The sequence below is a fragment of the Saimiri boliviensis genome, chromosome 1 (genome assembly GCF_048565385.1).
Source record: "Saimiri boliviensis isolate mSaiBol1 chromosome 1, mSaiBol1.pri, whole genome shotgun sequence".
In the NCBI taxonomy this organism is placed as follows: Eukaryota; Metazoa; Chordata; class Mammalia; order Primates; family Cebidae; genus Saimiri; species Saimiri boliviensis.
Genome location: NC_133449.1, coordinates 25,977,200 through 25,988,459, shown reverse-complemented (window position 1 = coordinate 25,988,459; position 11,260 = coordinate 25,977,200). Strand labels below are relative to the sequence as shown.

Below are 11,260 nucleotides of genomic sequence, written 5' to 3'. Positions count from 1 at the left end.
TCCTGACCCTCCAAGGGCCCCTCACACCACCACCTACTTGACAGGAGCGGATTCTCATTGCAAGGTGTAGTCATACTCCACCCTGGGATAGGGACCAGGAAGAAGAGGTGTAGAAAACTAGAACCCCAGATTCTGTTGCTTTGTTGGGTGAGAAGGAGAAAAAGACAAGAGAAAGATTAAGTTCCAGCACCACTGGAGACTAAGGCATGTCATATGAGAGGGCAGTAGCTTTATCTTCACTTCTTACATCAACAGCACAGCTCCTCACCACTTATTCTTCTGACCCCTCCATCAACCCGGGGTTAACGGTCAGAAAAGGCCCAAGCAGTGTCTTGGGGACTAATGAACGGACAGCTACACTCATGGATTCCTGGTGCCACATGCTCCTATCCTATGTGTTCCTGTGGCTGTTCCTCCCTCCTTTGCGTTCCCTTTCTGCTCTGTCTCTGTTTAGTCAAAGTCAGTAATAACTGTAAATCATAAATGAGTTTATTTTCATGCTCTGCCACCATATCCAGAGAAGGATTCTGAAAATAAAACTGAGGGGTTTGGACTCCCCTGTCAAAAGAATTATCATTTGAGCTCTGAGGCCTACTTGTTTCCTGTGAAAATAGGGGCTGTCCTCTACTCTTTCCTGTTTTTTAAGGGGTGGTTGGTGGCCATGAGACAAACACCTGTTGACATTTGCAACCACTGTCGGCGAAGGCTTCTGGACCCACAGTCTCTCTAGAGAGCATATGCTACACTTTCTGGAGAGGCACAGATCTTCCCGTTAAACTTCTGTTTCTTGGCACCCAGGTACTAAGACAAAAACGAAAAATGAAAACGAAACAAAAGGAAACGTCAGTTTCCCCACTTTTCTCAGAACGTAAAGCGAAAGGGGGAGGGACCGGCACGAAACTCCTCACCTGAGAGCTCAGCAGGGTCCTCAGGTGCTTCAACTGCCTGACGCGCAACTATTGTTCAGATGCTGCCAGACAGCGACAACTCCCGTGGTTACCTGGACAACCCGCCACGCAGCCGCAGAGACAGCCACTGACGCTTACGTGACCGCAACACGCTTTGCAAGGTCACACGTAGCTTGGGATATTTTCAGCTTTGGATCATTTCAGAGCAGGCTTCTGAGTAACTCCTTTTCTGCGTTTCAATATCTCTGGTATGTTAGAATATAGGCCAAAAATTCGGAAAGGAACTCCAATCCAAACAAAGATCAACAAGTCAGTATCTTTTCTACTTAACCAACCTCCAACCCCAGGTATCACAAGACAACTATCAGGTGAGCCAAGTCTGGCCTGCCCTCAAAACTGAACCATAAAAGCATCCCAGTGTAAACAGCAGTCTTTAACCCACCATTACCCAATTTGGAAGTAGGGTACCTTACATTTCTCTGGCAGCTGGTTCGAAAACATTCATCTCTCAGATTCTGAGAATAAATATCGTCATTTATTGGGATGGGAGTGTCACAGGGTAAAGTATCATGGCATGGAGAGAGCGAGCTAGGAGCCAAGAAGGAACATAAAAGGTGTTTAAAGCTACCAACTCTGGGTTGAATCCCAGTTCCAAGTCCTTTGCTGACTGTGTTAGTTTGAGCCAGTGCCCTGAGTCTCCTGTTATGTAAAATGAGACTAATAATAACGCTATCCCCTTCAAAAGGTGGTTTTAGGATTAAATGACATAAATACATGTATAACACTTTGCACAGTACCTGGCAGACACATTCTGAGCGTTAATCGTTAGCTATAGTTATTAGCCTTTCGATCCCGAGCAAGTCATGTAAACTAACCTATTTGGGCACAATTCCGTCAACTGCAAAAGGCCTATCATAGCAACCGCTCTGCTTTCCTCCAGGGTTGTGAGGATTAAAAGACTGCACTCGGCAACAGCCAGGTATGACAAGGAGCAAGACCACGATGATGTAGGACCCAGGGCCTGCTGGAGGCTTGTGGGCGGGGCTTGATCTTGGGTTTGCCTGCGACGACAGGATTGGTTAAGAAGAGCATTCAGCCGGGAGTGGTGGCTCAGGCCTGTAATCCAAGCACTTTGGAGGCCAAGGCGGGCGGATCACCTGAGGTCGGGAGTTCAAGACCAGCCTGACCAACATGGTGAAACCCCGTCTTAATTATAAAAAAAAAAAAAAGAAGAAGAAGAAGAAGAACATTCATCAAGTCCTCTCAATGGCCCACCCCAGATCTCACCGCGCTTGCGCACGTTCTGTTTGCTTCGCCGCAAAGCGACGGGTGACCTTGAGACTCGTGTTGCCGTCGCGTAAGCTGTCAGTGGCTGTCTCTGCGGCTGCGTGGCGGGTTGTCCAGGTAACCACGGGAGTTGTCGCTGTCTGGCAGCATCTGAACAATAGTTGCGCGTCAGGCAGTTGAAGCACCTGAGGACCCTGCTGAGCTCTCAGGTGAGGAGTTGCGTGCCCGTCCCTTTCGCTTTACGTTCTGAGAAAAGTGGGGAAACTGACGTTTCGTTTTGTTTCGTTTTCATTTTTCGTTTTTGTCTTAGTACCTGGGTGCCAAGAAACAGAAGTTTAATGATGTTGAGCTCCTACTGTGTGCAGAAGGCTGTAAAGGATGTATCGATGATCCAGACCCTGTCCTGTCGATACAGTTCAGGAGGTGAAATGCAGCGCTAAACTTTCCTTATATTTCATTCACATCAGTTGTGTACAGGCCCCGGCCCCGTGCTGGCGCTCGAAGGACTTCCAAACCACCCGACTTATTGCCCCTGCCTTCAGGAGGCTCGTATTACAGGGAGAGGTGCACGTGTAAGCAGCGAGTATACATCCACCCATAATTAAATAAGCGCCTTAGGTGCAAGCCGTGAAGGGCGAGTGCAAAGACCGAGCGGTGTATACTGATGGTAGAGATCTAATCTCCTCCACTGAGGAGAGGCAGGGCCCTAGGGGAGGAGCCCTGGAACAGGGTGAAGAAAGGGTGAGCTTTGGAGTTAGCACACCAGAATTTAAGTCCTGGCTCCACCACTACGTCCTTATTTTCTTTTTAAAATTTCTTACCTTGCCCTTATTTCAGATCCACCACTACTTTATTTATTTAACAATTTATTTGAGACAGTCTTGCCCTGTCGCCCAGGCTGCAGTGCAGTGGCACGATTTCACAACCTCTGCCTCCTGGATTCAAGCGATTCTCCTGCCTCAGCCTCCTGAGTAGCTGGGATTACAGACATGTGATAGCACGCCCGGGTAATTTTATTTTTAAATTTTTATTTATTTATTTATTTATTTATTTATTTATTTCTGTAGAGATGGGGTTTCCCATGTTGCCCAGCCTGGCCACCACATCTTTAAGCAAACGACCCGATATCTCTAACTTTAGCCTTCATCATACAGTGTCTCTGAGCACTCACCAGCTTCTTCATTTGGAAAACATGAGTACTAATAGCAATTTTAGGGGACTTGGGTAAGAGTTCGAGTAATATACACAAAAGAGCACTGTAAACTGAAAAGCAGTGTGAAAAACTCATAGACAACAGGAAAGGGCATTCAAAAGTCAAAGGATGGAATAATACAAAGCTAGTAAGAATAAGATGTCTGGTCAGACACAGTGGCTCACACCTGTAATCCGAGCAATTTGGGAGGCCAAGGTGGGAGGATCACTTGAGCCCAGGAGTCCAAGACCTTTACAAAACATTTTTAAATTAGCCACATGTGGCGGTGAGCACCTATAGGCCCAACTAGTAGGGTCACTGAAGTAGGAGGATCTCCTGAACCCAGGAGGTCGAGGCTGCAGTGAGACATGATCGCACTCCAGCCTGGGTGACAGAGTGAGACTGTGTCTCAAAAATTAACTAATTAATTAAATCGTGGTTCTACCACTTACAAACTGTGTATGGGAACTTGGGCAAATTACTTAATCTTCTTGGGCTTTCATTCCTCCATCTGCAAAACAGGGATAATAATAGCATCTACCTCAGTGTTATGGGGTAAAATGAGATTATGCTTGTCAGCCACTTATCAAAATGCCTGTTCTATGGTAGGTACTTGTCAAAGGCAAGCTCTTATTATTTTATTCCCTACCTCACTCAATAAAACAATTTAGTCAGGTACATATTGTATACAAGAAAGGAGAATTAACTGATTATGGGAATAAGGAAGGCTTCACTTCATACATACTGTGGCATCTGGACAATAGAAGGAAATTAGAACACAGGCAGGGCATGGTGGCTCATGCCTGTAATCCCAGCACTTTGGGAGGCCAAGGCGAGTGGATCACTTGAGGTCAGGAGTTCAAGAACAGCCCGGGCAGTATGGTGAAACCCCATCTCTACCAAAAATACAAAAAAAAATTAGCCGGGCGTCGTGGCACATGCCTATAGTCCCAGCTACTTGGGAAGCTGAGGCAGGGGGATGACTTCAGCTCAGGAAACAGAGGTTGCAGTGAACTGAGATTGTAACACTGCACTCCAGCCTGGGGGGACAGAGCAAAACTCCCTCTCCAGAAAAGAAATAGAAAAAAAAGAAAGAGCCGGGCGCAGTGGCTCACGCCTGTAATCCCAGCACTTTGGGAGGCTGAGGCGGGTGGATCACGAGGTCAAGAGATCGAGACCATCCTGGTCAACATGGTGAAACCCCGCCTCTACTAAAAATACAAAAAAAATTAGCTGGGCATGGTGGCGCGTGCCTGTAATTCCAGCTACTCAGGAGGCTGAGGCAGGAGAATTGCCTGAACCCAGGAGGCGGAGGTTGCAGTGAGCCGAGATCGCGCCATTGCACTCCAGCCTGGGTAACAAGAGCGAAACTCCGTCTCAAAAAAAAAAAAAAAGAAAGAAAGAAAGAAAAGAAGGAAATTAGAACAAAAGAGAGTTGTGCTCTCTCCTCAGTTGAAGAAGGCAAAAAAAAAAAAAAGATTTGTGCTTATTGCTCAGCAAGTCGTCCCTTGAATCTGTAATTTAAAAATTTCTTTGCCCGAATGGAAAACCTGGAAATGAAATCCTCCTTCAGTCTCTCAAAATAAGATGATGTCATGATGCAAGTAGGGCTGAATGTCCAGGATTGGGCAAAGCGATGAAGCAGGAGGATCAGCAGAAGTTGATGAGGAGCGCTTAGCCCTTCTAACCTAATGTAATGAAGTTAGAGGGTGATAGTGATGGTGGTGTGGCTATTTTCTGGTTTGAGAATTTGGGGGAAAAGAGGCTTTTTACTTCTGACTTTGGAGATAGGTGAGTTTGGAGTGAAAAGTGTCAATGTTTTAAGCAAGAACTCCAGTGTCCAAGTAATTTAAAAAAACAATTGGAGCAAAAGAAAAGCACAATAAATGTTTTGATTTCAAGGAAGGAAACCCTTTGTAGCAGAACCATACAGAAGCAGAGCTAGTGTTGGAAGGGTCAGGTCTGGTCAGAATAATTGACCTGGAGATAACTTCTAACTTGGGTTTCTGTGAAGTGGGTAGGTAAGAGGAAAAATAAGTGGCATTGTTTATCCTGAGTCTCAGCTCTAATTATTTTACTCCCCCTATCCTGAGCTCTCACTGTCTCTCCCTTTCCTGCCAAATAAGCCCAAACTCCTTCAAAGACTCTTCCTGAGCTGGCCTGTTTTTCCTGCCTTACCCGTTCTGTTCTATTATTTATAAGGTATAATAGTTTTAAATAAACTAAATTCGTGTTTCTTGTCCAGAACTTGCCTTTGCTCATTGCCATTCCTCCCATCTCAGGTAATTTCCTCTCAACTGCATTCATTCTTCAAAGCTTAATTTTGGTAATTTAAGCATAAAATTCTCTCAGGCTTCTTCACACTATTACAGCACTTTATACGTACTTTAATGGGACTTTTCCTATTTTGCACCATCTTACTAGACCTGGAGGCAGGATCTTTGTTTGGCTTTTGTCTCTCTCTCAGCCCCTGGCCAAGTACCTTGATCAGTAAGGTGCTCAAAAAATATTAATTGAATGAATGGCTACAGATCAAAACTTATCAGACTAATTGAATTTATTTCAGTAGCAGACCTGGCATCTAAGGGAATGAGGAGGCATTGCAGCGATTCATTGACACAGTTGACTTGGCACACTGCGTCTTAGTACATTTGCATATGAGTCTCTAGAAGCACACGGTTCTCACACTCTAGGATCTGAAGGTCTTGGAGACCAGGATGGGCCACAGGCACCTCTTTATTTTGAGAATAGGACCATGACAGGAAGAAAATGGACCAGAATTACACTAGAATTAATGGAGCTCGAAATGCTTTTGGCATTCCAGACTAGCACATGGGTTTGCTTTTACCCCTTTGCCTCTGCAGGATGGAGCTGCAAAGGTGACTTGCATGGCATGGTCCCAGAACAATGCCAAATTTGCTGTCTGCACAGTGGACCGAGTGGTATTGCTGTATGATGAACATGGAGAACGGAGAGATAAATTCTCCACCGAACCAGCTGACATGAAGGTAAAGAGTGTATTCACGTGTACCTTAACCTACTGATAGGGTCATACAAACCTGGAAGACCTAGTCTGCCTCCTAGTCATAGGCATAGGAAATGGTGTAGCCCACCTTTTTCTCAGTATAAATCCTCAAGCTCCTTTAGGAGTACACATGTACCTTTTTTTCTTTTTTCTCTTTTCTCTTTAATGCATACTCATTACTGATTTTTCTTTCTTCTTTCTTTCTTTTTTTTTTTTTTTTTTTTTTTTTGAGACGGAGTTTCGCTCGTTACCCAGGCTGGAGTGCAATGGCGCGATCTCGGCTCACCGCAACCTCCGCCTCCTGGGTTCAAGCAATTCTCCTGCCTCAGCTTTTGTATTTTTAGTAGAGACGGGGTTTCACCATGATGACCAGGATGGTCTCGATCTCTCGACCTCGTGATCCACCCGCCTCGGCCTCCCAAAGTGCTGGGATTACAGGCTTGAGCCACCGTGCCCGGCCCTATCTTTTTTTTTTTAAACTTTTAGCTATGTGGTGAAGGGCATGGCTTTTTCTCCTGATTCCACTAAAATTGCCATAGGACAGACTGACAACATCATCTGTGTCTACAAGATTGGAGAAGATTGGTGAGGACAGAGACTGGGAGATGGGATGGCCCAGGAAAGACGGGAAAGGCAAGAGAAGTGCCTCTCTGGGGAGGGGAGATGGAGAGGATGAGAAGCCAAGCTTGGGTACTGAAGGCACTCTCTGGAGTCTATTGCTGCTTTTCTGCCTTCGCCTGTCCCACATGTTCTGCAATCCCATCCCTGGAGGAATCAGTCTGAGGTCAACAGGAGGCCCTGTGAGATCCTGGAAGCCCAGAGGGATGTTGCATCTTTGTTACTGTTCTGAAACTCCTTAGGCTCCCTCATATGCCTCCTTTCAGGGCTCCTACAGAGTAGTCAGAAACACTAGTGGGCCAGGAAGAAATCTGCTCTTTCTTCTCTTCCCTCAGCATCATGTTTGGCCATTTGTTTATAGAAGTGGTTTTAAATATGCTCCCCTGCTTTTGTTTGAAGATCAGAGTCTCTCTTGCCAGAACCACGTTCACATCTATATACAGAAAATGTCACTTATAATTTTAAGGGTCTGTGGCAGGTGAAGCCTATCCTTGGACCCTAAGTACTTCAACCTAAGTTAAGAAACCCTGAGATGTAGCCCTCTTCCTGTTAACTTTTTATTTTATGAGACAAAGTCTCACTCTGTCTCCCAGGCTGAAGTGCAGTGGCACAATCTTGGCTCACCACAGCCTCTATCTCCCAGGTTCAAGCAGTTCTCCTGCCTCAGCCTCCTGAGTAGCTGGAACTACAGGCACTCCCCACCATGCCCAGCTAATTTTTGTATTTTTAGTAGAGATGGACTTTCACTATGTTGGCCAGGCTGGTCTCGAACTCCTGGCCTCAAGTGATCAGCCTGCCTCTGCCTCCCAAAATGCTGGGATTACAGTCATAAGCCACTGCACCCAACCTCTCCCTGTTAATTTAGAACAGATACTGGATCCTTGTCAAAGCCAAGGTCAGAGATGAGAAGAGAGCAACTCTGTATTGGAGGATTATTGAGTGAGTTTGCTGTACAGGTGGCCAGGACTCAAGGAGGGGCTAATGCCCACAAACACGTGGCCTATCTGTGGGCAAAGAGCCTGGGAGGAGAAGCTGCAGTTGGACTGCTTACCAAGCTGGGACTCCTGGAAGCTTCCGTTGACCATGCTGCAGACAATTGGTGAGACCCCAAACGTTCTCTCCATGAGTCCCATCCCAGCCAGAGGCCCTCTCTAGATAAAGAAAATTGATGTATAACTGAAAAATATTTCCAGAAGTGGAGGCAAGAATGAAGAAATGTGGTAAAGGAAGATCCTTGGTAGGACATGATAGAGTGGCAAGAATAAATTAACTGCTCCTATGCCCTAGGGGCTCAGAACAGTGTTTAATTTGTGGCCGGTCTAAGGGTGGAGAGGGACCAGATTGTAAAGCTAGCACTGCAGACTGCACTAAGCCAGTTACTTGCTTCTGGGTAGTGGAAATGTTATTCTTCAAATGCAAAGCGAACTTTTCTTTATTTTGGAAGCACCAGAGCTCATGAGGTATTTTATTTGTAAATACGTATTACATCTCTAGAGAAAGAATCCCAGGATGTTCCCTCCGATGTGTTGTCTTGCTTCTTCATGGTCCATGATGCCAGCTGAGGTTGTCAGTACAATAAAACCAAACTGGTGGCCTGGTGGGGTGGCTCACACCTGTAATCCCAGCACTTTAGGAGGCCGAGGCGAGTGGATCAAAAGGTCCAGGGTTCGAGACCACCCTGGCCAGTAAGGTGACACCCCATCTCTACTAAAAACACAAAAATTAGCTGGGCATGGTGGTGGGCACCTGTAGTCCCAGCTACATAGGAGGCTGAGGCATGAGAATTGCTTGAACCTGGGAGATGGAGGTTGCAGCAGGCGAAGATCCTGCCATTGCACTCCAGCCTGGGCAACTGAGCGAGACTCCATCTCAACAACAACAAAAAACCAAATTGGCAGGATGGGAGCAGATTATTCTGCCATTTTTCTAGAGCTCTGAGTTGCATGTCGAATCTGGGGCTAATCACTCCACACCTGTTCAGCCTGCCTGTGAGGTTCACAACATTTTCCTGGCTCTGTGATCATCAGTGATTTCAAATCCACCCAATTTAACCATATTTCATCATCACACTTAGAAACCGGACGATGACTTTGGAGCACAGCCTGATAAGAGCCTGGTGTTCGCCTCTTTCTGGCATTGCTGATGCTCTTGAGAGCATCAACCAGGACATTCGTGCACACCATTGTGGTGGCGCAGAAAGATGGCGGAAAGAGCAAAGTGAACTTTTCTTAAGCAACTGTTATAAATGCCAATCATGGAGTCCGATGCTGAGGGTGATCTTGCTCATTTTTTGGAGAGACTGTGTTTCCGATAATGTAGCTGGGGCTCAGGAGGAGGTGGTGAGCACCAGGAGCCCTCCTGGCCCTGTCGGCAGAGGACTTAGAGGCTCACTCCTCCCTTCCCCTTCGCAGGCGCGTTCTCCTTCCTCAGGAGCAGCTGGCCTCGGGGAAGGCGTAGGTTTTTCCAGACGTCTCTTGATCCACACCGACAGTGACGTCGTCTTTACAGGGCTGCCTGCCTGTCTTCCTTTTTGTCTCTATGCTTTTCTGTCACTTCATGTCTGTTATCCTTAAATCAGTCACTTTTTCTCCCCTCAACCCTGTCCTTTCTCTGTTTTGTCTTGTCTTGTTCCTTTTATGAAGGGAGGTGTGAAGTAAGAAAACTTTATCTGCACCTTCTGTTTCAGCTCCTTTGAATTTGCTTTTGAACTCTCTCGGCTGGCCCTCAAGCACAAAACCCCCGAGATCCATCTCAAATACGCCATGTACCTGGAGGATGAGGTATGGGTGTGATGTGGACCCTGACCGCAGAGCCCTCTTGTTCCATCCCTTAGTGCACTGCTGCCTGGTGTGCAGACCCCGGTCTCCTGGCTGCCTGTGATGCCAGTCTCCTTCCCATCACACACGGCTGCCTTTCTCCCTGTAGGGTAAATTGGAAGAGGCTGAAGCTGAATTCATCAGAGCTGGTAAACCCAAGGAAGCAGTCCTCATGTGAGTTACCCCATACATTCCTTAATCCTGTTTCCCCAGTCACAGTCCCAGGATCTTTCATGACTATCTTGACTTCATTCAAACCTAGAACAAATCAGTGTTACACCCTTCAGAGACATGGCTGTTTGTCTCCCAGAATTGGGGCCTCAGTCCTATACTCAGTCTCTCCTCTGTCCCCATCTGGGGGCGAGTTTGTCCATAACCAGGACTGAGAGGCAGCTCAGTGTGTGGCCGAGGCCCATGACCCTGACAGTGTCGCAGAGGTGCTTGTGGGACAAGCCCGGAGGGCCTTGGAGGAGAAGGACTTTCAGAAAGCAGAAGGGCTGCTGCTCCGGGCCCAGAGACCAGGCCTGACTCTCAATTATTATAAGGTGGGGCACTGGATTCAGGGCCATGAGGGGATGGGGAGAGTCTGAGAGCCCACAGAGAGCCACACTGACCCCTGGTATGAAGAAAGATCAGGGATGTTAGTACTGGGGAGTGGGAAAGACAGGAAAGAGGAAGGAGAAGAGAGGTCGAAGGACCGTGGGCCAGGGCACCTGTGTGGCAGTGGGAAGCTGTCCTGCCTGCCTCTGCCATCTTGATACCTGGAAATCTGAGCAGGAGGCTGGATTATGGAGTGACGCATTGCGGATCTGCAAGGACTATGTGCCCGGCCAGCTGGAGGCTCTGCAGGAGGAGTATGAGCGGGAAGCTACTAAGAAGGGGGCCAGGTATGAGGCCAGAGGTCCAGCAGCAGTGGGAGGGCTGGGAGGGTCATGAGGCGTGCACAGGGTAGAGCACACTGCCCCCCACCCCGTGCCTAGTCCCAGTGCTCTAATCTCCACAGGGGTGTGGAGGGACTCGTGGAACAAGCTCGACACTGGGAGCAGGCTGGAGAGTACAGTCGCGCCGTGGACTGCTACCTCCGAGTGCGAGACTCTGGAAACAGCGGCCTGATGGAGAAGTGCTGGATGAAGGTGAGGGCAGCAGGCTCTTTCTGGCCCTCCTCCTTCCTAGGCCTCCATTCACACTCAGCTTCCCTTCTCACATCTGCAGCTGTCTCCTCTGTGTCTTTTCCTTTTCAGTCAGGTAGCAGGAATCTGTAGAGCTCCTGCTGGATGGCAGAGCCAGAACCTCTGAAGGCTGTTAGGCAGACATAAGACAGAGCCCTGACAGCTCAAAGTTAGGGGAGCTGGACTAACATGGCTCAGTTAATATCGTATCAGAGTAAAGACTAAATTGCTTGACTTAGAATTCA

The 11,260-nt window shown here is 47.4% G+C and overlaps 2 protein-coding genes across 6 annotated transcripts in view; one reads left to right on the top strand and one right to left on the bottom strand.

The window, feature by feature from the left end:
* Positions 1–12: 12 nt before the first annotated feature.
* The window catches only part of LOC120368102 (uncharacterized), a 78,348-nt gene continuing 67,100 nt past the window's right edge, over positions 13–11,260 (bottom strand). For 3 of the 5 annotated variants that reach the window (XM_074395149.1, XM_074395152.1, XM_074395159.1), the window contains one exon: positions 9,804–9,949. The gene's annotated coding sequence lies outside the window, so the exon portion shown is untranslated. Of the gene's footprint in view, positions 2,509–4,528; positions 8,182–9,798; positions 9,950–11,260 lie in introns of those variants that run through there. The other 2 variants (XM_074395144.1, XM_074395141.1) reach the window with 2 other exon arrangements.
* LOC104653478 (uncharacterized) lies at positions 820–11,256 on the top strand. The gene is made up of 9 exons (XM_074394379.1): positions 820–842; positions 968–1,069; positions 2,189–2,312; positions 6,252–6,395; positions 8,047–8,129; positions 9,717–9,810; positions 9,956–10,020; positions 10,624–10,733; positions 10,850–11,256. The coding sequence occupies exons 1-9, from the start codon at positions 820–822 to the stop codon at positions 10,957–10,959; spliced, it is 855 nt and encodes a 284-aa protein (XP_074250480.1). The 3' UTR covers positions 10,960–11,256.